This window comes from Penicillium alfredii (assembly GCF_028826965.1).
Source record: "Penicillium alfredii strain IBT 34128 chromosome Unknown utg000007l_segment0_segment0, whole genome shotgun sequence".
In the NCBI taxonomy this organism is placed as follows: domain Eukaryota; kingdom Fungi; phylum Ascomycota; class Eurotiomycetes; order Eurotiales; family Aspergillaceae; genus Penicillium; species Penicillium alfredii.
Genome location: NW_026622704.1, coordinates 2,025,030 through 2,051,764, shown reverse-complemented (window position 1 = coordinate 2,051,764; position 26,735 = coordinate 2,025,030). Strand labels below are relative to the sequence as shown.

The 26,735-nt window shown below is 50.4% G+C and overlaps 11 protein-coding genes across 11 annotated transcripts; 5 read left to right on the top strand and 6 right to left on the bottom strand.

The window, feature by feature from the left end:
* Nucleotides 1–440: 440 nt before the first annotated feature.
* Nucleotides 441–1,478, bottom strand: NUU61_005420 (zinc-binding alcohol dehydrogenase family protein; the record flags this gene model as incomplete). Its single annotated transcript, XM_056656002.1, has 1 exon — nt 441–1,478. The coding sequence occupies one exon, from the start codon at nt 1,476–1,478 to the stop codon at nt 441–443; it is 1,038 nt and encodes a 345-aa protein (XP_056511615.1).
* Nucleotides 1,479–2,488: 1,010 nt separating this feature from the next.
* Nucleotides 2,489–4,748, top strand: NUU61_005419 (MICOS complex subunit MIC60; the record flags this gene model as incomplete). The annotated part of the gene is made up of 5 exons (XM_056656001.1): nt 2,489–2,497; nt 2,553–2,765; nt 2,824–2,929; nt 2,995–4,625; nt 4,704–4,748. The coding sequence occupies 5 exons, from the start codon at nt 2,489–2,491 to the stop codon at nt 4,746–4,748; spliced, it is 2,004 nt and encodes a 667-aa protein (XP_056511614.1).
* A 499-nt stretch (nt 4,749–5,247) lies between these two features.
* On the top strand, nt 5,248–8,916 carry NUU61_005418 (uncharacterized protein; the record flags this gene model as incomplete). Its single annotated transcript, XM_056656000.1, has 1 exon — nt 5,248–8,916. The coding sequence occupies one exon, from the start codon at nt 5,248–5,250 to the stop codon at nt 8,914–8,916; it is 3,669 nt and encodes a 1,222-aa protein (XP_056511613.1).
* Nucleotides 8,917–11,550: 2,634 nt separating this feature from the next.
* NUU61_005417 (Lipopolysaccharide-modifying protein) lies at nt 11,551–12,861 on the top strand (the record flags this gene model as incomplete). Its single annotated transcript, XM_056655999.1, has 1 exon — nt 11,551–12,861. The coding sequence occupies one exon, from the start codon at nt 11,551–11,553 to the stop codon at nt 12,859–12,861; it is 1,311 nt and encodes a 436-aa protein (XP_056511612.1).
* A 1,208-nt stretch (nt 12,862–14,069) lies between these two features.
* NUU61_005416 (elongation factor G) lies at nt 14,070–16,689 on the bottom strand (the record flags this gene model as incomplete). Its single annotated transcript, XM_056655998.1, has 4 exons — nt 14,070–14,124; nt 14,228–16,257; nt 16,318–16,429; nt 16,487–16,689. The coding sequence occupies 4 exons, from the start codon at nt 16,687–16,689 to the stop codon at nt 14,070–14,072; spliced, it is 2,400 nt and encodes a 799-aa protein (XP_056511611.1).
* A 662-nt stretch (nt 16,690–17,351) lies between these two features.
* NUU61_005415 (uncharacterized protein) lies at nt 17,352–17,791 on the bottom strand (the record flags this gene model as incomplete). The annotated part of the gene is made up of 2 exons (XM_056655997.1): nt 17,352–17,360; nt 17,528–17,791. The coding sequence occupies 2 exons, from the start codon at nt 17,789–17,791 to the stop codon at nt 17,352–17,354; spliced, it is 273 nt and encodes a 90-aa protein (XP_056511610.1).
* Nucleotides 17,792–18,314: 523 nt separating this feature from the next.
* Nucleotides 18,315–20,145, bottom strand: NUU61_005414 (threonine dehydratase, biosynthetic; the record flags this gene model as incomplete). The annotated part of the gene is made up of 3 exons (XM_056655996.1): nt 18,315–19,618; nt 19,679–19,895; nt 19,960–20,145. 3 exons carry the CDS (start codon nt 20,143–20,145, stop codon nt 18,315–18,317), a joined length of 1,707 nt encoding a protein of 568 aa, XP_056511609.1.
* A 1,096-nt stretch (nt 20,146–21,241) lies between these two features.
* Nucleotides 21,242–21,967, top strand: rcf1 (respiratory supercomplex assembly factor RCF1; the record flags this gene model as incomplete). Its single annotated transcript, XM_056655995.1, has 3 exons — nt 21,242–21,282; nt 21,382–21,452; nt 21,543–21,967. 3 exons carry the CDS (start codon nt 21,242–21,244, stop codon nt 21,965–21,967), a joined length of 537 nt encoding a protein of 178 aa, XP_056511608.1.
* A 708-nt stretch (nt 21,968–22,675) lies between these two features.
* Nucleotides 22,676–23,341, top strand: NUU61_005412 (MARVEL domain-containing protein; the record flags this gene model as incomplete). Its single annotated transcript, XM_056655994.1, has 3 exons — nt 22,676–22,751; nt 22,829–23,114; nt 23,194–23,341. 3 exons carry the CDS (start codon nt 22,676–22,678, stop codon nt 23,339–23,341), a joined length of 510 nt encoding a protein of 169 aa, XP_056511607.1.
* Nucleotides 23,342–23,823: 482 nt separating this feature from the next.
* NUU61_005411 (uncharacterized protein) lies at nt 23,824–25,491 on the bottom strand (the record flags this gene model as incomplete). Its single annotated transcript, XM_056655993.1, has 9 exons — nt 23,824–23,926; nt 23,993–24,176; nt 24,241–24,319; nt 24,413–24,766; nt 24,830–24,929; nt 24,982–25,025; nt 25,085–25,214; nt 25,279–25,326; nt 25,394–25,491. The coding sequence occupies 9 exons, from the start codon at nt 25,489–25,491 to the stop codon at nt 23,824–23,826; spliced, it is 1,140 nt and encodes a 379-aa protein (XP_056511606.1).
* Nucleotides 25,492–26,156: 665 nt separating this feature from the next.
* Nucleotides 26,157–26,699, bottom strand: NUU61_005410 (bZIP transcription factor; the record flags this gene model as incomplete). Its single annotated transcript, XM_056655992.1, has 1 exon — nt 26,157–26,699. The coding sequence occupies one exon, from the start codon at nt 26,697–26,699 to the stop codon at nt 26,157–26,159; it is 543 nt and encodes a 180-aa protein (XP_056511605.1).
* Nucleotides 26,700–26,735: the final 36 nt, after the last annotated feature.

Sequence of the window (26,735 nt, the reverse complement as noted above, 5' to 3'; positions counted from 1 at the left end):
ACTCTGTCCCATCTAGTCGTCTCGGTTTTTTTTTTTTTTTTTTTTTGTTTTGATTCTTTCGTCTTTACTCGACTGAGGCTGGTGGAGTCTGCCGTTGGCCGAGTAATTTCGATCTTCTTCATGGACGCATGGAATTTGGCTTTAGACATGCTGCGACAGGATTCGCCTGTGCCTTTTCTTTTTCTTGTTCCTGTACTTGTCCCTTTCAACCCGGCGTCATCATCTGCTTTCCTTTATTTCTCCTTGATTCTCTTTACGCCCGTTACCATTCTATTGTCTCTTTTCCCCCTTTGCACAACTTTCCAGTATGCTATGCTCAAATAATACATTTTCTTCAAATTGTAACTTGGCCTCTTATCTTGCAGAGCTCGAGTGTCACTATTGACCAAAGATACCTGGGTAGTCTAACCATCATTGACAAAGATCTGATACAAGAGCATCTAGATTGGCACAACAATCTTCGTGCCACTGACACCACCCTTGAGCTTGTCCAGTGCTGCGTGTACTCCGCCCAAACCGCCGCCCTCAATCTGGATAGAAGGGCTGGGGATTACTTCACCGGACTGCAGACCAGTCCTCAGCCAACCATTGAAGACCTCGTGCATGTGCTTGCTCCTCACAGTCTCGTCCATCGATGGGAAGTTGAAAGTGATCTGCGTGTTGTCGAGGGTAGGGTGACCTTCTGGAAGCAAAGCTGAGTGTACAACCTTGGCTTGTGTATCGCCCTTGGTCTCCTTGAGAATGTCCAGCGTTGGCTGCAGAGCTCCATCGACAACACAGTGTGCAGTGTGCAGCTGGGCCCCATCCTTCTTCACGGCACTGACGATCTGGGAGACGACATCGCTTGTTTGGTAATCGAAAACCGCATGGGCTCCGAGTTTCTTGACGAGGTCATGGTGCTTGGGACTGGCGGTGGCGTAGATCGTGAAGCCGAGTGTCTTGGCCGATTGCACGGCAAACGTGCCCACACTGCTCGATGCGCCCCAGATCAGGACCGCTTGTTTGTCCGCGGGGTTGTATCTGGTGTCGAGAGGGATGCCGATTGTGGTCCAGGCTGTCAAGGCCGTCAAGACGGCCAGGGGGAAGACCGCGCCCTCCTCAAAGGAGAGATTCTCTGGAAGCGGGATGACAGCTTCGGATGGTGCCAACGTGTACTGTTGGAAGGATCCATGGTCAGGGGAGCCGTTCTGGCAGAATGATGAGGCAAAGGCAATCACTCGGCTTCCTGGACCAGGGATCGTAGTGACATTCGAGCCCAGCTTGGCGACTAAACCAGCAGTGTCGCATCCGATGATGGCCGGGTAGATAGGCACCGGAGGAATGTTATTGTCACGCTGTGAATGGTCGCAGGGGTTCAAGGCAACGGCCTTGACTTGGATGAGAACATCGTTTGGGCCAGGCTCGGGGGTGGGACGCTCGCCCAAAGACAAGGGACCGCCCTGCTGGGAAAGAATGGCAGCTTTATGTTGTCCGGGCATGGTGGGTAGACGATTCAACCTGTGCAGGCGAAATATGTGGAAAGGAAGAATGATAGAAGGTGAAATGTTAATGAAGATGAAGACAAGAGGTATACAACCGCAGGTTTATAGTTGAACGGTTGCTTGTGACGTATTTGTAGACGAAGTCTTCATCTTTCTTTAAGCCCGATATGTCCTCAAAGCCCGGTTCTGGGAGAGCGGTTTGCTGCTGTTGACACACCATTGAAACCCCGTAATGCTAATGACATTCTCGAATCAGAGTAGCAATTGATGCACTCGTTTTTTGCGGCCGCGGGGGCTCGTCGTTGTTTCGGTGTTAGGGCTAAGTGCCTTGCCATTAAATCCGAGTACTATATAGGGATCTCGGAGACTGAAATATAGTCAGTTGGGACGAATACGAATGGTGGTTAGCGTCTTTTTAGTGACCCACAAAGACCCGCCGTCTCCTACAATCTGTAAGGACGATATATTTCCTTGTGTCTCCAAAAGGTCATCGGTGCTTGATATGTTTGATCGACAATGAGAGCTCGAAAGATGGCCATTAGTTAAGATGATTAAAGCAAGAGATCTCAGAAGCTTGCTAGCAACTGGGAATGTGAGGGTACTAGGCCCGAGATATCCGTGGATATGTGTCGAGGTTCTGCATTCTGACCGACGGCAGCACATGTAGAACGCATATCTGTGGGTATAATATGGGTGGCAGGATTATCGCCCTTTCGCATCATAAATTGCCGCACTTTCAATCGAACTTAGTGGCAGCTCGTGACGAGCATTTAATGAAAGAAGTATCAGCAACAATCTTTTTGAAAAAAAAAAAAAAAGATGCCTTTATTCGCAGGCAGAATTCAACAGAGCAGGCTCCCAGTCACTGGTATGCCGTGTGGTCAATAGGTGGTAGGTAGACCACTTTACGGGCTAGAAGCTTTTTAATATTAACTTGATCAATTAAATAAGTTTTTCTGAGCCGTATTTCCTTGTCAAATTTGATTATTATATTGACAGTGTTTTGGATGGAGTCAGTATGGGACAGTGACAAGCCAAGTAGTGAAGCCAAGCTGACCTGACCGCCCGCAGGATCATCGGAAGCGCAACTGGGCATCTCCCGTCTTCCTACCTCACCCGCCTTTCATCCCCCCAAAGCCACCCCGCTCTTTGGCGATTGTGCAGCTCGTCATGCTGCGTTCCTCGATTGCCCCGAGTCGGCAATTGCTGTCGTACCCTGTTCGCCAACGAATCTCTCCGCAATGGCTGTCTCGAGCCGGTGCGAGCGGCCGGCTGTCGGGCCAGGTACGACATCATCCTCTACACGTGCTTGTTGGGCTTTGCTAATAATTAATGCAAAAAGCGATTCTTCGCTGATTCCAAGCCGCCAACCGGTGGCCCGACTCCTGCCTCCCCTTCCTCCGAGTCAACGGTCCCTCCGAAGACTATCGCGAAGGCTGCTGAACAAGGTATGACCGGCCCCTTTGGTGGAATTGAAATCTGTGTCGGGTTCTCATCCAATTTCTTCCTCCAGAATCGAAGGCTCCTCCCTCGTCTTCGGCACCCGCTCCTCGCAAGACCGGTCGTTTCCGCCGGTTTTTGATTTATCTGATCCTCGGCTCCGGGCTTGCTTATGGTGGCGGCATTTTCACGGCGCTGAAGTCCGACAATTTCCATGACTTTTTCACAGAATACATCCCGTACGGTGAGGAATGCGTTCTCTACTTCGAGGAGCGCGACTTCTACCGTCGATTCCCCAATGCTTCGAGGCACAAGAACCGCCTTCCGGTTGCTCCCCGGGAGGAGGGCAAGGCCGTCACAATTCCTAGCAAAAGTGGTCTGTCTTGGAAGGTCACCGGAGAGGAGGACTTGGGAAGCGATGTCTCCAAGGCGGGACCTCATATGAGTGCGAAGGCTCACGAGGGTCAAACGAAGACCGAGAGTGCCAAGCCCGAGGACCGGAACGCTGCCGTTGTGAAGGCCAAGGAAGACAAAGCTTCCAAGGATCAGAAGGACGCAAAGCCTGCTCCAAAGGAGGAGAAGAAGCCTGTCGCGCTGGAAGAGCCCCGACAACCCGCCGTCTCTGCCGCACCCACCATCGAACTGCTTCAGATGCAGGATGGTGATGAAGGTGTCGTTCAGGAGCTAGTCAAGACCTTCAACGACATCGTCACCGTGATTAGCGCAGATGAGAACTCCCAAAAGTACTCTGCACCGGTCGCCAAGGCCAAGGAGGAGCTGCAGAAGATCGGTGAGAAGATCTCAACGATCCGGTCTGAGGCACGCAATGCTGCGCAGGAGGAAGTCAACAAGGCTCACGCTACGTTCGATGAATCGGCCCGCGAATTGATCCGCCGCTTTGAGGAAATGCGCACTTCGGAGGCTGCTCAGTACCGGGAGGAGTTCGAGGCCGAGCGGGAGAAGCTCGCCTTGGCCTACCAGGACAAGGTTACGACAGAGCTGCTCCGTGCTCAGCAGCTTGCCGAGCAGCGCCTTCAGAACGAGCTGGTTGAGCAGGCTATTGAGCTCAACCGCAAATACGTCCACGACGTTCAGGGTCTGGTTGAGCGCGAGCGCGAGGGTCGCCTCAGCAAGCTGAACGAGCTGACGGCTAGCATCAACGAGCTCGAGAAGATCACTAGCGGATGGAGTCACGTTATCGACACCAACCTCAAGACTCAGCAGCTGCAGGTTGCCGTGGACGCTGTGCGTTCCGTTCTTGAGCGCGCCGAAACTCCTCGGCCGTTCGTTCGTGAGTTAGTTGCAGTGAAAGAATTGGCTGCGGATGACCCAGTTGTTGACGCTGCCATCGCGTCCATCAACCCCACTGCCTACCAGCGCGGTATCCCCTCGACTCCCCAGATCATTGAGCGTTTCCGCCGCGTGGCGAGCGAGGTTCGAAAGGCTAGTTTGCTGCCCGAAGACGCTGGTATCGCCAGCCACGCCGCCAGTCTCGCTCTGAGCAAGGTTATGTTCAAGAAGGATGGCCTTGCTGGAGGTGACGATGTGGAGAGTATTCTTCTTCGGACGGAGAGTTTCCTGGAGCAGGGCAACGTGGACGAAGCCGCCCGGGAGATGAACACTCTTCAGGGCTGGGCTAAGATCTTGAGCAAGGATTGGCTTGCCGATGTTCGCCGTGTTCTTGAAGTCAAACAGGCTCTCGAGGTATGCTTTATTAATCCTTCTTGTTACTTGATTTGTATACGTCTGGTCCGGATTGGCTAACCTACTTCTCCTCTACAGGTCATTGAGACGGAAGCCCGACTCCAGTGCTTGCGGGTGGAGTAAGCATTGGCCCGGAGCGGCACTGCTTCTTTTTTTAATCCTGTACATCTTCGTCCTTTTTACAGGAACTGTACGTCTAGTTGTACTTCTGCGTGGTTAGACCCCAATGCTAGGACTTTCCTATGTGCCATGACAAGGCAACTCTGCCACTACACCACGTAAATCTTATATCCCTGGCTCCCCATGCGTCATTCCACTGCTTTACCCCTTACTTTACTTCTTTCTCTCGTCTTAAGATGTGGGTTGTGTACATCCCGAGGTTCTTTTGCCTCGATGCAAAGGCTTACATAACATTCCGATGCGGGCTGACGCGCAACTCCGATGTAGACGGCAGTTGCTGCTTCAGACGGAGTTCTTGATTCACTCTTGACTCCCGTCCTTTTACTTTTTTCTTGATCCTTTTGATCGCCTCTATGATTTTATCCTGTTGCCAGACTATGTCTGTTGCCTCCCTGCCAGGCGTGGTCATCTAGCACCTTCCCCCCCCCTCTCCCCGGCTGTGATGTCGCACCGACTCAACGAACCACGCGCACGATATTCAATGATCGCCACGGATGAAACACCGCGGGATTTGAACTCCGGAACCTTTTCAGCTTCGCATCGATCCGATGGCTCATCTCGGCGAGCCGCTCCCCCGATGAACAATGGCCGAGCCAGCGGGGAGCTGGAGGGTAGCACGCTCGGAAGCAGTTCTCGCGAGGGAGACCGGAAGACTTCTTCTAGTCATCGTCAGACACAAAGCTCGAGTGGCTTTCTGGTTGATTCCTTGCCTCCTTCAAAGAGCTCGAGGACAGGCTCGTATCGTGCCCGGCCACCAGAACCGCCTACAGAGAAGCGCGCTGCTCCCGAACCCGAGATCGTCGTTCCCAAGAAACGCTTGCGATTTCCATGGAAGAAGCACAAAAATTCTGTGCCCGAGTCCTCTTCGGCGGCTCAGTCGTCGACCCCGGTGACTGACCAGACTCCTACACCTCCGCCTGATACCCAGCCCTCCAGAAGCTCGACGCAGCCCGAAGTGAAGGATAATCTAGGCCAGTCTGCCCCTGGTTTCGATAGGGATTCCCTCCAGATCGTGAATCTGGCTCTAAATCTCAATGAGTCTCGGAGGAGAACCGCTTCTGGGCTACCGCCAGGCCAGCCCGGACGAAGACCGTTGTCTATTTCTCAACCTGCCGCCCCCACAGATATCTATGGGGCATCACCAGGGCCCAGTCAATCACCGCGTGATTTTGCACATCCCCAACAAGGTCGGCCATCTGGTGATGGATTTGCGCGGGCGACACAACCCGGCGGACCAGGCCAGCCCCCCGTGGTAGATTTGTTGCCTCCTTCAGTGGTTGATGACCATCGAGAATATGAATTCTCTGATAGCACTTTTGCTCGCGCAGACAAAGCCCGGCGTCACTTTGACCTTTTTCATGAATATCTGCGGTTGCTCCCTTCGCTGCCACCGCTGCGAAATCCTCCCGTGGACGGTGACCTCGATTCTCAGAGTCCTGCCAATGCTCCTTTACCAGCAAACCGGGGCTATAACCCACTCCAAATGATTCGCAACAGACGGGTTAGGTATCGCGAAAAATGCACCATTGATGCACAGGCAGACGGCTGGCATGATGTCGACAGAGTTCACCAGTGGATCAACGCCGTCGAGAAGAAATACAGTCACAGAGTTCACGATCAAAAGGACTCGCTTCAGCTGCCTCCTTTCCAGCTCGGTCAGAGACATGTGTCTCGTGATGATCCCGACGATGTGGACATGATAGGTGCCTCCCCTCCTTCGAGCTTGAGACGCGCTAGCCGTACTAGTAGCGTAAAAGCCCCCCGGCCACGACTTGATTGGATTATTTCTCCTGTCGAGATGCTTGCAGATGCTGCATGGGTTGAGGATGGCACCAACAAGGCCAAGATCGTCGACAGGGAAGGCCACAAAATCTATCCAGACCCTACGCAGCTGGCCCTCGTGGACACAAATACACCTGTGCCCCAAAAACAGCGCCCTTCCGTTGAAATCGTCTATCCCGCATCAGAAGAACATTCTTCCCGTCCAACTTCCATGTCCAGCTCCCACCCTGCCTTGGGCCCCGAATTTAGGAGAATAGGCCGTGGACGAGACAAATCTCATTCGCGAAATCACTCGCACACTTTGGAGAGCGGCAGCATTTCTAGTTCGCGGAAGCGCTCACGATTAGGCAACCTCAGAGTGCGTGCGAGTAGCGTGTCGAGCGATTCTAGTGCACAGCTTCATAGTTCTATGGACAGAAACCGCCAGACCTCGTGGGATCATTTTCGGAAAGATACTGGAAGACATCCAAGGGACGAGCAACCGAACGCCTTGGAATCTCGGACACCCTACGACAAATCTCCTGCGGCCGTCCCCAATGCAAGAGCAGACCGAACCGCGGCATCGCAACTGTCTGAGCTTCCGCCAATCACTACTCAATGGAAACAAATGTCGAGAAGGGCATCACTCTCGTCAAATGGCAGCGTGGATGACCGATTCAATCCCCGAATGTCCATGGAAGGAATGGACAGTACTGCTCCTAACTCTCCCGCCCATGCCGCCGGCTATTTCCCCAGCATTGCCGTCAATCTATCTCCACCTTCTAGCCGGTCTCCTTCTCCAGCAAAGAAGGGGCTTCGTCATAAGATAGCCTCGCGCCATGAACGCAGCAAGAGCAAGCAACGCATTCTTGAAGCCCAGGAACATGAAGACGATGTCTTGGATTCGGAGGCAATGCGCCAACAAAACTTGGCGCCTTCCTCTGAGGGTACCTCGAAGCTCGAGCCAAGTCCGCTTCCGGATGTTGTTTCTTCGTCTTACGCGGATGATCAAATTCCATCTGAAGCACATCGGATGGATGATTATCGAGTCCGCAGGGGTCCTCATGGTCATGAATCTAAGCTAAAGGGCATCTTCAAGGGGCCTGGTCGGATAACTAAACTAGTCGGCAACGAGGTTTCCAAGGTTGGAGATTTCATTCTCAAAAAAGAGCCCATGCCTTCTTCACGCAAGTCTTCGTCCGCAACAACATCTTCCTCGGACGATAGCGATTCGGATGACGATGAAGAAACAAGGACCGACAAACGAGCTGGCTCCAAGGGCCTTCTACGACGTCTACCACCATTTGCGGATGAGCCTGCTCGCTTGACGCACAGGGATTCTGACAAGGGCATGTCTTCAAGAAGCTTTCTTCCGTCTCTGCCAGCCTTCACGTCGCCCTTGCGACAAGATGATCGGGGCGGGACTACTGATGCATCTGAATTCGGAAGTCCCTACGGACGTGGGCCTGCCTTACGGAGACACGACGATCGTGAGATTTCCAGGCAAACTCTGCCACGCAGCAAAACCCTGGATTTTGGCCCAGCCTTGCCCTCCAGTCGTGATCGCCTGAAGCCGCATCAGATCAAGGATCCGTCCGTTCCCTTTAGTCTCACTCGACCCCCTGTCACCGGTCTTGCCAAAGCCCGGGCATCTCGAGGCCCATCCCCGGATAATCGTTCCATACTTTCGGGCGCCAGTCGCGCTTGGAGCATCTCCGATCGCAGTCTCAAAACACCGAAGGATTCCGGCGTCCCTGGCAAGACCGAAGTTGAACGCACGCGAGCTCTCTTTTTATCATCAGGTATCAAAGCACGAGAAATTACCCGCCGAGCTCATAGTTCACGCGACCCGGTTCCTCATTGGTTGCAAAGTGCTTTGGGTCCGAGTGCATCTGTTCCACGGGTGGCTCGGAGTGAGGAATTTCATGTTGCTGCTCAGAGTCTTCTCCGGCGATTTGAGATCACTCAGTACTCGTTCCAGAATTCGATGCATAATTTCTCCACTGGAACATCATCCCCTTTGCGCTCGCAGCTCAAGGACCTGGAAACTTTGGTCAATCAGACTCTTACACCCCGAGTCCGGGCCACCGCAAATGAAGCCGAGGACCTGTGTGTCGAGCTCAACACCACCAGTACGCTGGCTGTGAAGCAACTCAGCGATGCTCTGGACAAGGGAGTGCGGAAACGTCGACGCCGGCTGCGTTGGGTGAGGCGTGCAGGGTTCAGTATGCTTGAATGGGCCCTCGTTGGTGCACTGTGGTGGGTGTGGTTGATCGTCATGGTCTTCAAACTCGTCCGTGGTATCTTCCGGGGTGCTGTTTCTAGCGTGCGATGGATACTTTGGCTCTAGGGGCTTGCTATCTTTGAAGGTCCCTTGCATCCATACCACTCCTCTCGAAGTATTCTTCTTTTTAAGTTCTCAGCTCTGTCTCTTTTCATACTGCGCATATACCCATCTGGTGCTCACACAGGATCCATTACGTGTTTTATTGGAAGTTTCATCATCAATGCGTGCTTCTTATATCCCTATTTCCCGAATTTTCTGTCATCGGCATTTTCCCTTATTGATTCTAAAGATATTAGCAACAAGACCCACGCGATCTGGGCAGTATAAGCTAATCTGAGGATGAGTTCGCAGGATTTAACCTTAAACAGTAATTCTCTAGGAATCCTTACATCTATATAATCACTTCGTAATGCGTTGATATCTACTGGTGGGAAGTATCAAAGCTCGAGTCCCTCTTCCAAACATACCATACTTGAAGCAGAATCTAAGGCTGTATAAAATGGTTAAACCAAAAAAACCTTTATAACTTAGCAGGGCTCAAATTAGTTTGATCTAGTCAAGGCTACCATGGCTCTATATTAGGAGGCGGTTGGCTGGACATTACGTTCTTCTGATAATTTAGACCCTCAATCCCAGATTTTTTCAAGAAATTTCTTTTACCTCCCTGACACCAAAACTTAACATACAAAAATCGTTCAATCATCCCTGAAAATGTCCGAATTATCTTTTGAAGGCCAATAATCGAAGACAGTCCCCGACTGCCCCAACCGCCCTCCCCAATACGAATCATGCCAACCAAGCCAAAATCTGCTTGCCTCTGTCATTGAGAAGGAGCATCGTTTCTGGAAAATATGCCGAGAGCTAGATGATGTGGGGCAAGGGCTTCTCAACTTAGGAGCGAGGTCCTCCGACATTGATTACTCTCAGGTTATTGAGATAATGCAAGCGATGGGTCCTTTTTTGAAAAGGGAGCGCAGGTATCTACAGAGTTTGCAAATATTTTTCAGGAATGCAACGTTCAAAACACCGAACTCTATATCGCTATGTCAAAACTCACTGATCGAGAATTAAATCAAGCCTATGCTTCTTTCGGGTAGGGTCCAAACCGGCAAATGCGACACGAGCTGGCTCAGCATTCTGAAGACAATTCGTCTTTAGGGACCAAGCAAATCGAGGGAGCTGGAGATTGTACGTGCAACTCTCTGGGCTCTCGGCAAAGGTGGATAAGATCAATGATCAACTTATCCGAATCCTTCAATCTTATGATATGGCCCATGTTTCGGAGACAACTCATGATGCTCCCGCAAATCCATCCAGGGGCTTTTGGAAGAGAATATTGAAGCATTGAGCTCGGTCTTGGTGGTAAACTGGAATGAGGGTCACTGGGGTGATTAGGCTATAACAAGTTATCTTATAAGGTAAAAGGATTTATATAATATACTTCCTTAAAACTTCAAGTCTATTATGATAGGGGATCAATAAGTATTGGCTACAAGGTCTAACCTAGGTTAATAAGAAGTCTACAGTGAATAGCAAATTATGTACCTAGGAGGAAGCTCAAGGCCTAAGGTACTAATCGTATGGATTTAGGAGACTTGTGGGTAGCTGCTAGGCTAGAAACCCGAGATAGAAGAATAAGGATAGCTAGCTATACTCGGTTCCGACAAGGCGTAGGTCTTAGTTAAGGCCGAATATAGCTATATAGGAGAGTATTATTTTATCGATCTATAGAGAGATTAAGAGAGGCTTGTATAGATAATATTATAGATAAAGTACAGAAAAGATAAGTAATAATCCTTATTTAAAGGAAAATATAGTAGATAGATAAATATAGTAGAACTACCAAGTCGATCTTACAGATAAATCGCCTTTTTTTAACTAGATTAAAGAGAATTCAATAAATGTAAGTACCTCCGTAATAAATGGTTCCCTCGGAATAAAGTTATACTGATCTAAGATAGCCCTGTATATATTTCATCTCTATATCAGGTTTAATTATCTCATGCCGGAATACCTCCATCTCCTATGCAGTTATATTTAGGTGCATTTGGCTAGACTTTCTCACTAGTCTATGAACTTATCGCAGTTTACTTCCTCGTTATCAGATATACTGACTCTCTTTCAGAAAATTGGGGGCACTGCCCAAGACCGGTCAACACGTTTCTTCATACAACAATGAATAAGAACGGCAATTTCCAACTCATCCGTCGACCAAGACATCGAACATCGTTGATGGCACATATCTACAAGGCCAATGACTACCGAACAACCTATCCTATGTTGCCTATTGCCCATTTTCTTTGTTCCTAACCGAGACTGTTGGCAGCGTCCGGCGAACAATCCCATTCTGTCTAGGTCTTTGTTCTGAACAAAGACCAGTATAGGAGACATGGTGCTGCTCTTTGTCTACGTGATCTGGGCGAACAAGGGACGGCAACATCTGGCCCCATGGCTTTGAGATATAAATACCCCGACCATGACCATTGAATTGGATCCTCATCAAGCATCATCAACTTCCTCATAGACTGGTAAGTCCTCAAGATATTCAATTCAGTCACCGGTCTCTTCAGGCGTTCTTCCCATATCTACACCCCTCCTGTTTTGACTCCATTCAGCCCAACAGGACGAGGAGTCCGGGTCTGCCCTTGATGGAGAGTGAATCAGGCTCATAGCTAAACTTCTCCCCCATGGACAAGAATGGCTCCATCCAGAGGGAACCCCGGCATTGAGAGCGGTTCAGTCGATCACCTTGACGAAGACAATGCTCAGCGATCCTTGATGAACAATCCGCCCCCCGTTATCCCCACTCCGAGGTCTACTACTACTACTGCTACTTTGACAGGCTTACTGAAACGGTCCGGTGCCATTCGCAGACAGACAAATCCGCTTCCCATGAGTTCCAGACGTCCTAGCATGTCGGTATTGACTCCGCCGGGAAATGTTCTCGATAGGCAAGCCATGGTTCAATCCCCCGTTGCCAGTACCGCCGTGGAAGATGACCATTCGAGTGTGTTCTCTGCAAGTTCCATGACGACTCAGGAATGGATCCATGATGATCCCTCACAGGTAAGTTCTCTAAGGCTGAGGTGCGCTGGTGCCCTTCGGCGAGGGAACAGACCTCTAATGCAGCAAGGACAGAGCCCCTTTAATTCTTTCTCGGAGTCTTTCTGCACGGAGTTTGAGGACCAGACACGACAGCCCGTCACTGCATGGACTCTCGAAGGCATTCAGAAGCTCATGAGCTTGATGACGACGTGGGTTCTGAACGACATGCCGGCTAGTGAAATGGGTTCTCTGATTACCTCCATGCTGTATCAGCGCGACGACCACATCGGCGGGAGATTAACCAGGATGGTGAACGACCGCGAGTCCTACACCAACATCGCCCATGCCATATTGGAGCACTATCACGTCTGTGACGACAACGGCAAGCCTCTGTGGAAGTACCTCATTCCAGGAGATCCCAACCTGCGCCCCGGTGACAAGAACGAGACCTTTCTCCGACGTCCGCGGCCCCAGAGATCCGCAACCACCCCGGCATCTGGAACTGGGACTAGATCCCAGGATAGTCCCTTCTACCACCTCCCCTCGCCACAGCCCATTCATCCCATCTGCTGGCCCTTCTTCCTGAGCGACCTCGACCTCGAGCACTTTGTTGATACTCCACAGACATCCACTGACAGCCAAGAACCTCCCCCCGGGTCTTTTGATAACGGTCCCGTCTTACGCAACGCAGAAAGGAGAGTCAGCCGCGCAGGCACGGGATCCATGCCTCGCGCCATGAGCGCTGAGATCGTCAATCCCGCGCCCATCAGCCCTTCGCCGCAGACTAACCAAACCAAGCAGCAATCTCGTCCGCACCGGTCCCTCCCAACCTCTGTCCCAGCACCTGTTTGCTCATCTTCGGTAAGTGCAACCCCGGCCCCGATTCCCAATCGACTAACTTTCTCCCTCCTTCCCTTTCTGTCTCACACAGGCCTCGACTTCTTTCTCTCGTTCGGTTGCTGAAAAAGACCTCAATCGGTCTCTGCCACCCCTCTCGCCGGTCCCTTCTCTTGGGTCCGAAACCATTGCCAGCCCTCGGGCTGATTCGACTCCCCCATGCGAACCTACGTCCTGGGAGTCTGGTGTTTCCATTGAGACTGCATCGATTGAGGGGGTGGGTCGCTAAAGCTATGGAGGAGTGGAAACTGAGTCACTTGCGACAATCGAGCTTTGGATCTCCCCGATACCTCTGAGATTTACATTCTTTTAGCTGGTTCGCCTTGGATTTCAGTCGTTGCAAGGCATTCCGATGGTGTTTCCTTTGTTTCTTTGGGTCTGCTGACATATTTCCTTATAGTGAATTTCCTGGATTATATTATGCTTATTTTTTGTTTTGTTTTTGAATGATTGATGGTCCTAGTTGTTGTTATCTGATCTTTGGAGGCGCAGGGTCATTTATTTGACAGGAACCACGAGCCCTAAAACTACGAACCCCCAAAAAAGTTGAAAATTTATTCTGTATTGTATGCTATTTAAAAGGTCCTATTCTTTATTAAATATATAGGTAGCTATTTTACTACTACTATTATTTTTTTATTAGTATTTTTCTCTGTCTCTTAAAAGAATTAATTAATTTCCTAATCTTTTTTCTAAATTCTTTTCTAATCTATTTTTTAACTATCTCGTTTCTCCCTTTTCTCCCTTTTTCTTTTCTTTCTTTTTTTGTAACACGTATTGAAGGTCGGGGGATCACATAGGGGTAGCGAAGTCGAATCCTCCCAGACTTTCTGCGACCTACTTCATATCTTCTTATATTATTAAATTTTAGTAGCAGTAGCTCCAAAAGCTCATCACCAAACAGTGATAAACACAACCTAAGAAGCATTTCTTAGTGTATATACAGCCTAAGGTAGTCATCCTGTGCTCCTATCTGTTCGTTCCTCTTAGAAATTGCCTACATTATTGAGCCAGTAGGTACAAGACCATATAATGACAATGATTCTATTGTTCAGACAGGAGAGTAGAAAGTAATATCTGAGTCTTGAAATACAGGTATAGAAGCCGACGCAGGGTGATATAGTGCGAGATCATAGAAAGTACAAAAGAGTACAGAGCGCAAGGCAGCGGGGTCAAAGCCATGCGGTACCAAGACCAAAAACGGTTGGTGGTGAGGGTAGGCAAGAGAGGAAGATTGTTACAGGGCGATTGAGGTGGATGGGGTGTTGGCGGGTTTATTTCTTGTGTCTGTCGGCCTGCGCCTTGAGGTACTTGGCGATAAGTTCCTTTCTGTAGGGGGAAGAAAAGGCAGGTAGGTTAGCGTGAAAACTCCATGGCAAAAGACGAAAAAAAGAGCAGGGAAAATGTGAGATAAGGAAGGATTGAAACATACTGCATGTGCGGAGGCGCCCTCTCGTAGTGGCTAAACTCCATGCTGTACTCGCCCTTGCCCTGGGTGGCAGCACGCAGGTTGCTGCTGAAGCCGAACATGCCGTGCAGACTGCAGTCGGAGTAGATGGTGAACTCGTCGACGCCGGTCTCGGTGTCGTTGATGGTGGCACCGCGCTTGTTCAACAACCCAATCACATCACCCTGGAACTCGGACGGGGCGGTCACAACCGTCTTCATCAAGGGCTCCAGGACCGCAGGGTTGCTCTCCATGAAGGCCTTGCGGAAGGCCTGCTGAGTAGCTTGTTTGAAAGCCATTTCAGACGAGTCTGTCACGTGGGTAGCACCGTCGTTGATGACCATGGAGGTTCCAAGAATCTTGTGGCCGATCAAAGGACCCTTCTCACAAGAGGCGTTGAATCCCTTCTCGCAAGCAAACAGGAACTTCTCAGAGATGCTGCCACCAACAACCTGCTGCTCGAACTTGTTATCCTCGAGCGCACCAGTCGGCTCCATCCAACCCATGACACGGGCAAAGTCACCCGGTCCTCCGGACTGCTTCTTGAACAGGTGGTCGAAGTCAACGCGGTGACCCATAGTCTCACGGTAGGCGACTTGCGGTGGACCCGTCTCGCAGTCGACGCGGTACTCGCGACGCATACGTTCCACATAGATGTCGAGGTGGAGCTCACCCATACCGGAAATGAGGGTTTGTTCGCTCTCATGGTCGTAGGTCACTCGGAAGGTCGGGTCTTCTCTCTGGAATCGGGCCATGGCTTTGGAGAAGTTGGCACCGTCCTTGCTTTGCTTCGGCTTAATCGAGAGCGAGACCACAGGTTCGGGGACAAACATGGACGACATGCTGTAGCCCAACTGCCCGTCTGTGAAGGTATCACCCGAGGCACAGTCAACACCGAACACAGCGCAGATTTCACCAGCGCCAATCTCGGTGACTTCTTCCATCTCGTTGGAGTGCATGCGTACAATACGGGGGATCTTGACCTTCTTGTCGTTGCGAGCGTTGAAGACGTTAGAGCCCTTGCGGAGGGTGCCCTGGTACACCCGAATGTAGGTCAACTGTCCAAAGTTGCTCTCCTCCAGCTTGAAAGCCAGACCAACAAAGGGAAGATCATTGTAAGGGACGAGCTTGACAGAGGCCTCATTCCGCTTCCTGTCAAGGGCCAGGTTCTCAACTTCCGAAGGGTTGGGGAGGTAGTCGACAACACCGTCCAGCATGGGTTGAACCGACTTGTTAGCCAAGGCGGATCCCATGAAAACTGGAGTGAACTTCAGCCCGATCGTAGCCCGACGGATCGCCGCCTTAAGCTGATCAGCAGTAGGCTCCTTCTCGTCGAGGAAGAGTTCGGCAATTTCATCGTCGACATCAGCAACCGTCTCGATAAGCTTGGCACGTCTCTCCTCGGCGATAGCTTTGACTTTCTCGGGGATTTCATCCGTCTCCATAATGTCTTCACCACTCTCGCCGACGTTGTAAATGGTCTTCATGCGAATCAAGTCCACGACACCCTCGAATTCGTCCTCGGCACCAATGGGCACTTGAACGGCAGCGGCCGGGATCTTGAGCTTGTAGTTGATCTGATCAATGGCTTTGAAGGGGTTGGCACCCATTCGGTCCATCTTGTTGACAAACGAAATTCGGGGAACATTGTAGCGGCGCATTTGTCGGTCGACCGTGATAGTCTGGGACTGAACACCCGATACGGCGCACAGAATCATGACAGCGCCGTCCAGAACGCGCAGCGCTCGTTCGACCTCGATGGTGAAATCAATGTGTCCGGGGGTATCAATCAGGTTGACGTGGTACTTTTGCTCTTTGCCCTCCTTATCCTTCTTGACCCAGTCACAGAAGGTAGCAGCGGACTGGATTGTAATACCTTTCTCACGCTCCAAATCCATGGAATCCATCTTAGCGCCGACGCTGTCGCGGCCACGGACCTCGTGGATAGCCTTGATACGGCCAGTGTAGAAAAGGACACGCTCGGTACAGGTGGTTTTACCGCTGTCAATATGGGCCTAGGGCGACGGTCAACAGTTAGAGACGTCCTCGAAACAAGTCAATGGGGTTTTATGTACCGCAATGCCAATATTCCGAACTTTGTCAAGTCGAGCAGCCTCGAGGGGATCAAGGTTGTCAATGATGGCGGCTTGGGACAGGGCCTCCGGGTTGGCTTTGGCGGCCTCGAGGCTAATCACAAAGAAATTAGACACATAACCATGCTAAGAGCTAACATCGAAAACATACACTTCTGACGCCGTCGATGACGCATTCCGACGCTGATCCCATTGTCTCAGCATCGACGGATACACCGGCGCAACCGCGGAGGAGCGCAAAGCGGCCGTGGAGACGCATAGCGAGCGCAACAGGCTTTGCGGCTGGAAACGGGGTGTTCTGGTCAAACCAGACACGGCACGGTATTGCAGCCGTGCAATAGAAGCCGACCTCATGACGATGATCCTGTCACACCAAAATTGATGCAATTAAACCGGGTTGAAGGCGCTTCTGTTTTTCTCAAAAAAAAAAGTTCGGGGAAGCCAGGAACACATCACGTGATTGTACGATTGGCCCATCAGATTCAACGCATTACTGCGTTGTGCTTGGAAACGATGGCTTGGTGGAATTAAAATGCCAAATTCTCTTCTAGAGATGTGTTTTATGAATTCTATTGGCTTCTCAGTTTGGGGGCAGTTGGACATAGAGAGCCATATGGGAGATCATAGATGGAGTTGAATTCAACGGACCAAGAACTTCCTTGGTCACAACACTAATATACAGGAATATGACATGAGCGCCGCAGTCTCTAGCCAGCTGTCCAGTTGTCAGACAATGCAACAAGATACGCCTCCAATTTGTAAAGTGGAGGCGAACAATCGTGTGTCGAACCCATGGAGAATGACCTGATCATCAAGACCGTATGAGATCACGCGCTGAAGACGCGGGCGCAGGGAGCCGAGCAAATGAAAGCCGTCACCAAAGGAACCAATTTCATGCGTGGTATCGAAATCAAATGCGGAAGGAATATCTCTCGTCTATTTCCCTTGCCGTTGTTTGTGCTTCGGGTTTTTCGAGCTGATAGAATTCGAATCCAGTCATTAGCACCAAATGGGGTTCAAATAATCTGCTAGTTTTGCTGACATGGACGGAAGTTAACTCACCAGATAACATAGATACGCTTCTTACGACGAACCATCTGTTAATTCAAAACGTCAGCATCCAGAACACAACATTTCAACCAAACCTTCTTTTCCACCAGTGGGATGTATAATGAGCCATGCAAAATCATACCTTGCAGTCGTCACACAGTTTCTTGACTGATGACCGGGTCTTCATTCCCCGAACCTGCTCGATCTGTCTGGCGGACGCCACGCCCACGGCGACGGCATTGTTGCTCTGTGATTGTCCGGCGCGCAACTTCGTCAAGCCATTTCGAACCATATGCGAGAATGGCCGTAATGACGCGGCTCTGTAGATGGAGTGGCGGGAGAAGGAGGGGAGGAACTGGCGGAGCGTGCCCGAGGATGCGCCGAAGACGGTGCGGAGCGACAGCATGTTTGCGGCGAATTCTCAAGGGTGATCAATTTGAGGCGATGCCTCCAGTCTCGCCGCGCAGAGACAAAGGCACAATCGAGATGTGAGGGCGATGGGGGGAATGTGTTGCTCCAAAGGTTCTCGCCGAGCAAATGTTGCCCGGAGCTTCTGTATCGCCGATCGCCCGGCAGTCGCACTGTGATTGGTGGGTTAAACTACACTCGAATCAAGTGAAACGATGGACGATGGGGATTTTGAATTCTATATAATGAAAATAACAATTTTAAGAAGAGAATGAAATATATCATTGAAGGAAATGCCATGGGCAAAGCAGGTATGGAGGTGGAAAGCAACCCAGATTAGAGCTATCATACAGAAGCCGAAATTCCCAGTCTATGCCCCAAAGAACCAAACGCCGAGCAGGGGACGAAAGCATGCCGGAACTGGTCCGCGCTTTGAAGTCGCTTGCAAAAGTAAACAATAAAAAAAAGCTATAATCTATCCTTTTTCTTGTTCTTCGTTTCCATTAAACACCGACAGAAGCTCATTCACAGCGAAGGAAAGTCTTGTAGGTAGGCGAGTCGGTGTGCTCGCTGAACGGATAGCCCAGATCCCGAAGGAAGGCTTCGAGATCATCCTTTTCGGCTGCCGGGCACTGGATGCCAGCCAGGACCTTGCCCACATCGCCGCCGTAGTTGCGGTAGTGGAACAAAGAAATGTTCTGGTTGGGACGGAGGGTGGTCAAGAACTTGGCCAGAGCCCCCGGTCGCTCAGGGAACTCGAACATAAAAAGCCGCTCGTCGGCCACGTCGCAGCGTCCACCAACGAGGAAGCGCAGGTGTCGCTTTGCGAGCTCATCGTCGCTCAAATCCTTGGCGTCCATGCCTCCCTTGGTCAGTTCCTCGATTATCTTGGCCAGGTCTTCGCGGCCAGTGAGAGCGGAAAGCGAAATGCCCATCAAGACATCGGCCGACGATTCGCGTGCGTATCGGTAGCTGAATGCCGTTACGGCATGCGGAAGAATGACTTCGACGAGCCTGGAAAAAGCGCCGGGCTTCTCGGGGATCTTCACGCTCAAGAGGGCCTCTTTGCGTTCACCGAGGGCAGCACGCTCGGCAACAAATCGCAGTCGGTCAAAGTCCATGTTCGCACCGGAGGTGATGGCGATCAACTCGCGACTGGTATCGGGGCTGGGCTTTTGAGAAATGTATTTCTTGAGACCGGCGAGCGCCAAAGCACCAGCAGGCTCGATGATGGATCGTGTGTCCTCAAAGGCGTCCTTGATGGCCGCACAGGTTTCGTCGGTGGAGACTTGGACGATATCGTCGATCACCTCCCGACTGAGACGGTAGGTCTCCTCTCCAACGGATTTGACCGCAGCTCCATCGGCGAAGAGGCCAACTTCCTGGAGGAAGACACGGTTGCCTGCCCCCAGAGACTGGGCCATGGCGTTGGCATCGTATGCCTCGACACCAATGATCTTCACCTGCGGTGCAATGCGCTTGAGATAAACACCAATACCAGCAATCAAACCACCACCACCAACGGCGCAAAAGACCGCCTCTAGCTTATCCAAGTTGGCCTGGCGCAGGAGCTCCATGCCGATAGTGCCTTGGCCAGCAATAACATATGGGTCGTCAAACGGCGGGATGTTGGTCAGGCCATGCTGTTTCTGTAAACGGTGTGCCTCTTCCTTTGCAGCGTCGAAGTCATTTCCATGCAGGACGACACTTCCTCCCAGGCGAGCGACATTCAGGTGCTTGATGGCCGGGGTCCCGGAGGGCATGACAATGGTGGCGGGGATTCTCAATTTGCGAGCGGAGAAAGCCACGCCTTGGGCATGGTTCCCTGATAAGGAGGTTAGAAAGAATTCTTCATGTTATTTTATCTAATTTCCGAGTCACCCACCTGCAGAGCAAGCAATAACACCTTTCCATCGCTGCTCATGGTTCAAATGAGCCATCTTGTTATATGCGCCACGGAGCTTGAAGCTGAACACCGGAAGCATATCCTCCCGCTTGAGAAGAATCCGGCTTTCCAGTCGGTTACTCATGTTGACGGCGTGAGTGAGGGGAGTCTCGTCGATGACATCGTAAACCCGTGACGTCAAGATCAATCGCAGATACTAGACGTCCAGAAAAAAGCGCATTAGAATGCGAATAGAAAACAGGCGGGGAGCTGTATCTCACATCGGGGTATCCATTAGGGAGCAAGAAGGCATCAGGGATGCCCCAGTTGGGGGGCAACCCGAGAGCTCTGGGTTGCGAGCGTTCAGAGGGAGGCGTCGGAGCGGCGGTATACTCGGTCAAGCCCAGCCCGCTTCTCTTGAGAGTGGTAGGCATCGTAACGCCATTTGGGGCAGACTCGTCGGACATAGTGGCGTGGGAATGAAGAATCTACCCGGGAAGATTGAGCCAAGTGAATCAGATGCTGTTTCAGGGATAATTTGCCAGCCGACGGGGAATTCGCGACTTTGGACTCTTTTTTCTCGCGGAGGCGGGACCGTGATCGGAGCGGTCTTATGTCATCAACCCTGACCGCTAGCCCTAAGTGCTTAATTGGGATGATTTAAGTGTCTAAAGTAGATAGTATAATAAACGGATATTAAATAGACAGTAAGGAGACTTCGAAATGTTTAGGAATTCATGCTAAGCGGCCTATATGTTGTGTTATCGCTTCCTTGGGTGATGTATTGTTGAACCTCGTAGGATGGCAGCTAAAGATAACCTTGGAACCTGATCCTTTAGAGTGTAATTAGCTTAGCAGGCTTGGACAAGCGGCTAAAACACCAATTGAATTACATCCAAGTGGTACCTGGTCCATTTGGAGCCCGACAGTTGCTAGTCAGGGCATATGCACAATCGCTTATAAAAGGGCTTGCTACAATCCAATTTTATCACAATTGCTTGTATGTTTCGAATATCCCAGACAATGAGTCAAATATGACTAGGAAATATATTTCCTTCATAGAACTTGAACATTTTCTCTGGTGAATATCAACTCTTTTATATCTCAGAGTCCAGAGTATATATTCAGCTAGCATACTGTCCTGCCAAGGCGGTACACAAGTAAAAATGTTTCACTTCGAATGCTTAATACCAGTAAAAACCACAAGGATAAGATTCTTTGCCATCTAAATAATATTGACTATCCAATCACTTTAATTACATTGAATCCCAAATGTCAACCAACAAATGGCGACTCGGTGTAAGTGACATACACCCGACCGCCCTCGAAAATACCTTGGCAAGCGTCACCGACTCCCGCCGACAACAAAACCGCATCACGCATTTTCAGCCTGGGATTCGGACAACTAAAATAACGACGAGCCCGGCCTCTGCTTGAACTTGCTCTGATCGATATTTTGGACTTCTTCGAACACGCCAACCATCCTATTCGCACCGCGGACGAGGTTGAACTCCGCACAACCCGCATCGGTCGAGCTCTGAGCGAGCTCACCCCATTTGCATCATGAGCCGCGAACCTCTTCCTTCCTCGTTCGAAGATACCCCGTATGTGACACCGCGTCTATACCCCTGCAACCGGGATTCCAAGATGTTCGGGGTGGAAGAGATACACCAGATCTGCTAACATATACCCCTGCTAAACAGTCAATTTCGAGAGGAAACCTCTCTCCAAAAATTTACGCGACGTCTGAAGGAAGAGCCACTCATCCCACTAGGTACGAGATCACACCCACTCTAGACCCAGCTCTGGAGGTTATTCCCACTCTAACCCAACTTACTGATCAACACGCCCCCGCTGTATCCAGGATGCGCCGCAACATGCTACGCTCTCTACCGTGCCTACCGGTCCATGAAAGCAGGCGACTCGGTCGAGATGAACCGGATGTTCCGCGCCCGAATCTACGCACAAGCATTCACGCTGGTGGCCTTGGTCGCAGGTGGGATGTACTTCAAGACAGAGCGGCAGCAGCGCCGCGAGTTTGAGAAGGCGGTGGAAGTGCGGAAGGCTCAGGAAAAGCGTGACGCTTGGTTGCGCGAGCTGGAGATTCGGGATAAAGAGGATCGGGAGTGGCGTGAGCGGCATGCGGCTATTGAGGCGGCGGCCAAGGATGCCGGGAAGCGGCCGTCATCTGGTGAGCCCGATGCGGCTCGGGCTGCGATTGAGCCGGCCGATGAGAAGCCTATTGGGGTGTTGGATGCCGTGCGAGTACTTGTGTCCCGAGGGAACTGACCATGTGGATTGTGTACGATATGACAGATAGGGCTTTTGTATATATGTAACGGCGATTTCAAAGCATTGTAGGGTTTTTTTTTTTTATTTTCAGTTTTATTATAATTTTTTCCGGGTGGCTAAAACAAAGTACAGATTGTGAAGCCGAGGTCTGAATTTTTGCATTGCTGGTTCGGGCAAGTTACTTGGATCCCCACTAGCGGCAGATCTCCATTTTTCAGTCGGCCTCGGATTCATGTGAGATCGACAGCACTTCCTGGTCATTTTCTGTGAATAGTTTGATATTGCTGAACAGAGATTTGCAGGAGAAATATTGAATTAGAGAGAAGGAGAAGGAGAGAGAGAGAGAAAAAAAGAGCATAATATAACATGTCTAGGGCTACACTTGTATAGCATCATGGTTTCCACCTGTTATCTCCAAATCGCTCGACCCGCATTAGACTTTTTTTCACCTCCTTCTCCACCTTTGTTTGTCCTGTCGGTTTCTCCGCTAGCCATGCGATCTACCCTCCGCTAGTTCCTCACGCCATGACGTTCACTGCGGCCAAAAGAGGGTTTAGTCTCGTGTTCCACGAGATATTTAAACAAAGACATGCCCTAATGGCTCGAGTGGACCCTTTCCCCTCTCCCTCGACAATAATTTTTGTCTTTGCCTTCTCTTTGAATAGCCTTACACTTCCTCTTATTATACACTCATAATCTTCCACTATGCTCTCCTGGGTATACCCGCTACGAGTCGTGCAGGCGATATTCGCCCTGGCCACGATTGGTGTCACCGCGTATGGTGAGTGATCTCTGCCAAACATAAAATCAACGCTGTGGTCTTGAGAAAAGACTAACCGACAAGTTATCTCTGTCTAGTGATCGGCTCTCTCTATAGCGAGTGGTCCTTCTCCAATGTGGTCTATTTCATGCTCTTTAATGGCTGCTGGACAACCGCCATCGCAGTCCCCTACCTCGGCATGGCCCCTCTCTGGCTGCCGCGCTTCTCACATGAATTCGTCATCCCCGCTATGGAGATCATTACCGGTGGGCTGTGGTTCAGCGGCTTCATTGCCATGGCGGCGTTGATCCCGGGACCTGGGTCTTGCAACTTCCCCAGCTGCCATGCTTTGCAGGCGCAGATTGTGATTGCCGCGGTGGAATGGTAGGTCCCTACGTTTTCTTTAACTTTACTTCCGTTTCCTATTACAGGAATTCTTCAAACTTACACTAATGCATGGCAGGGCCATGTTTGCTGTCACCAATTACTTTGCCGTCTTGGACTTGGTGAACTCGCGCCGCGGCAGGAAACAGGAAAATGACCAGCCTGTTGCGGAGGTCAATGCCCAGTCGGGTGTCAGTGGTCAGCAGAATGGTCAAGAGACTGTCTGATTGCGAAGATGAGGTGTCACTTTCTGGCCACTTGATGCGCCGATGAACAATCTTGAACTTTTGATTCTGAGAAAAAGGGGACGGTTAATTTGGAAAGATACCCTGTGGTTTTTTGACGGTTATTGATTGACCTTTGGGATCCATATATGGATTGGATATTGCCTGGGCGTGTGTGATTTTGGGATTGATTTGGATATGCACATAGTTATTGGACCGCGGGACGAGTTACCACCTAGCAATAGCACGAGATACATAATCCTAGTGGGCGTTGATATGCTGTCATATCTGCACATTTACCAAGATCTTGCCGTGTCGGTTTTCATGCTCGAGCGATTTAATCAGTCAATAAGCAGAACCTATGTACACCACTCATACAATTCAAATAGCATTTGAGTTTGGAGATCATATATATTCAAGCGTTAACATTAAGCGTAACGTTCGTCAAGGTGAAGGTACATAATCCTTCTTGATCCATGGCCCCATTATCCCAAATCCATAGACACGTCCATCTTGCTCGACGGACTCTTCAATTGCACCGAGCCTCCCTGACTAGATTTCTCATGGTATCCCAATACCTCGGCATACCTGGATCACATCATTAGCGATGCACTCTTTCTTTCTTTCTTTGTAATTGCTTTGTATCGCACATACATGACAGTCTTCCAGACATCTGTGGGCAGTTCAGCTTCGGCGAAAGCCCAATCGAATGGCTCCGGCGCCACCGGTTCATCGCTTTCATCATGATACAGTGCCAGATACGGGGACGTCAGGGCCTCGGCGGCAGAAATGCGATTTTGCGGTTCATACTGCAGCATCAAGTCCAGTAACGCCGCAGCTAGTTTCCAAAGTTAGTTACTATAGAGATTTTGCAAAGTGATATGAATTGAATTGTAGCATACCTTTAGGGTTGGCGTCGGGAACCAGCTTGGACATAGGCTTGCGGTGTCGTTCCGGGAGGGATTTGACGAAATTCAAGGTCTATTAACAAAATAAAACAAAAAAAAAAAAAAAAAACCATATATCAGCAAAACAAAATCGCGTGTTTTTGACACAGGCCTAGGGCAAACTCACGTTGGGACTGCTCTTGGCGACAATTTCCGGCGGCGGACTACCCAGCTGCTGCGTGATCACACAGAACTGATCGATATGGTTCTTGCCAGGGAAGAGAGGCTTGCCCAGCATCATTTCAGCAAAGATACAGGCTGCGCTCCAGATGTCGACTTTCTCGTTGTACTTGCGCCAGGTGAGCATGATCTCGGGCGCGCGGTAGTATCGCGTCGCGACGTAGCCTGTCATCTGGGCTTCTTGCACGCGGGCTAGCCCGAAGTCGCAGATCTTTAGGTCGCAGTTCTCCTTGATGAGGATGTTGCTGGGTTTGAGGTCACGGTGGACTACGCCGGCTGAGTGGACGTATTTCAGGCCGCGCTGTATTTCAATCTAGTTAGTGTTACTGACTCGGAGGTATTGACAGCACAGTAATGTTCTTACCATAATCTGGTACATGAAGAATTGGGCGAATTGGTCTTCGATCTTCTTGGATTTCAGGAGAGTATGGAGGTCCGTCGCCATGAGATCGGTTACGAGGTAACTTTGTCGGTCAGTATGCTGGTCTCACAAATGAAGTGTGTAGTCGTGCTCACATGTCTTCGGAGGGAGAGATAAATAAATCGTTCAGGTTGATTATCTGGATCTGGTCAGCATACGCGCATTAAAGCAGAGAGGTTTAGTTGAAAAGATTCATACATTCTCATGGCAAAGCTGTTTGAGCAGCTTGATTTCGCGGAACATGTGGTTGGCAACGATTGCGGTCTTGAAGGGCTCTGCAAGTTTCTTGACCGCAACAGTCTGGTTGGAAATCTGGTCTCGAGCAGAACTAAAGAACAAACCAAGCAATAATGTTAGGATAACTCGATCCACGCAGCAGAGAGCAACTATACCAGACAAGACCCGACACCCCGACTCCAATGGGTTGTAATTGTGAATATCTGGCAGTCGATTAGTCTCGTTTCGTTTACATCCTGTTTCTTTTTTTCTCTAGGTATGTCCGCTCACCTCTCTGTGGTCTCGAAGCTGGAGCCCAGGACGTTTTTCTGCGAAAACCTGGCCATGTCCTGGCCAGGGGATGGTGCTGTGCGAAGTGCGCCTGGCATAATGAATCACGATGTCAACAATTGAATGGGATCTTTGATCGCAAGCAAGAAAATATCTACACAGAGAACAAGACTGTCTGGGGTAGGAGGATGAGAGAAAGATAAAAGAAAAGACATCGAAACAAGAAAATGCGCGACAAGCCTAGCATACATGCGAATCCTATGATATCAGCGGCTTCGTTTTCTCGGTGATCGCTCGCCCTACAAGAAAACACGCACAACTCTCTAGCCTCACAACCACAGCTTGCTCTCTCCGACCTGGAGTAATTTAAGCTTATTATTGGCGGTTGCGACTTCCATACCACTCGGAACGGCCATCACAGATCCCCCACTGGCGCCGTGTGTATCCACAGCGGGTGAAATATTCCGGATAATTTGATAGGCAACAAACAAAGCTCCACGCGGCCGATTGTTCATGATTCTTCGTGTCTTATCGAATGGCGTTGAACGCAGGATGCAGAATGCCAGCTCCACCGTACCCTTCGACCCAGCTTGATTTTCCCGGGGGTCCACCCACACCCTGACGGACTAAATTTTGGATGACGTCAAACACTTTTTTGCTTTGAATTGCGCTAACAAAGATTATGATTATCTCATAGATATTTCTGCACATGCGAAAGAAAAAAAAAGGAAAATAACGAAAAGAAAAGAAAAGAAAAGTAAAGTCACGGCAGAGCTTGTAGGCTTTGCGGATCAATCAACTCGTCAAACATCAAGTCAGGAAGTGTATCGTCAAGCGACTCATCCAGGTACCCCGTCAATAATGTAGAAGCATCCAGATCAGCCGCGACATCCCCAATTGAAAGATTGTCATGTTCAACCGGTGGCTCAACCGGCGACTCATCCGACCACGCCGTCCCAACCGAGAAGGTCGATGAAGGGCGCCGACCCAGAGAAGAATTACTCCCCAATAAAGCATTCTGGGTCATGGTCTGCAGCTGGTGGTTGATGTGTGTATCTTCACAGCCAACATGCTGGAACATTCGGTTCTTGAGTTCCCACATTTCTTCGCGGAGCCCGTGGATCTGTGCGACGAGGAGATCGTGTTTCTCGGTTTCGTCGCTGAGGCGGCGCTGGATTTGCTGGTGTTCTTGCTTCTTCTTGAGGCGGCATTTGTTGGCTGCGACTCGATTGCGCTCGAGGTGTCTTGCCCGCTGGGGGGTCACGTCTTTGGTGGTGGGGTGTTGTGCTTGTGTTCGGCGCGTCATGGTGGATTGCATGGGAAGGGAAGTGTTTGGGGGTAT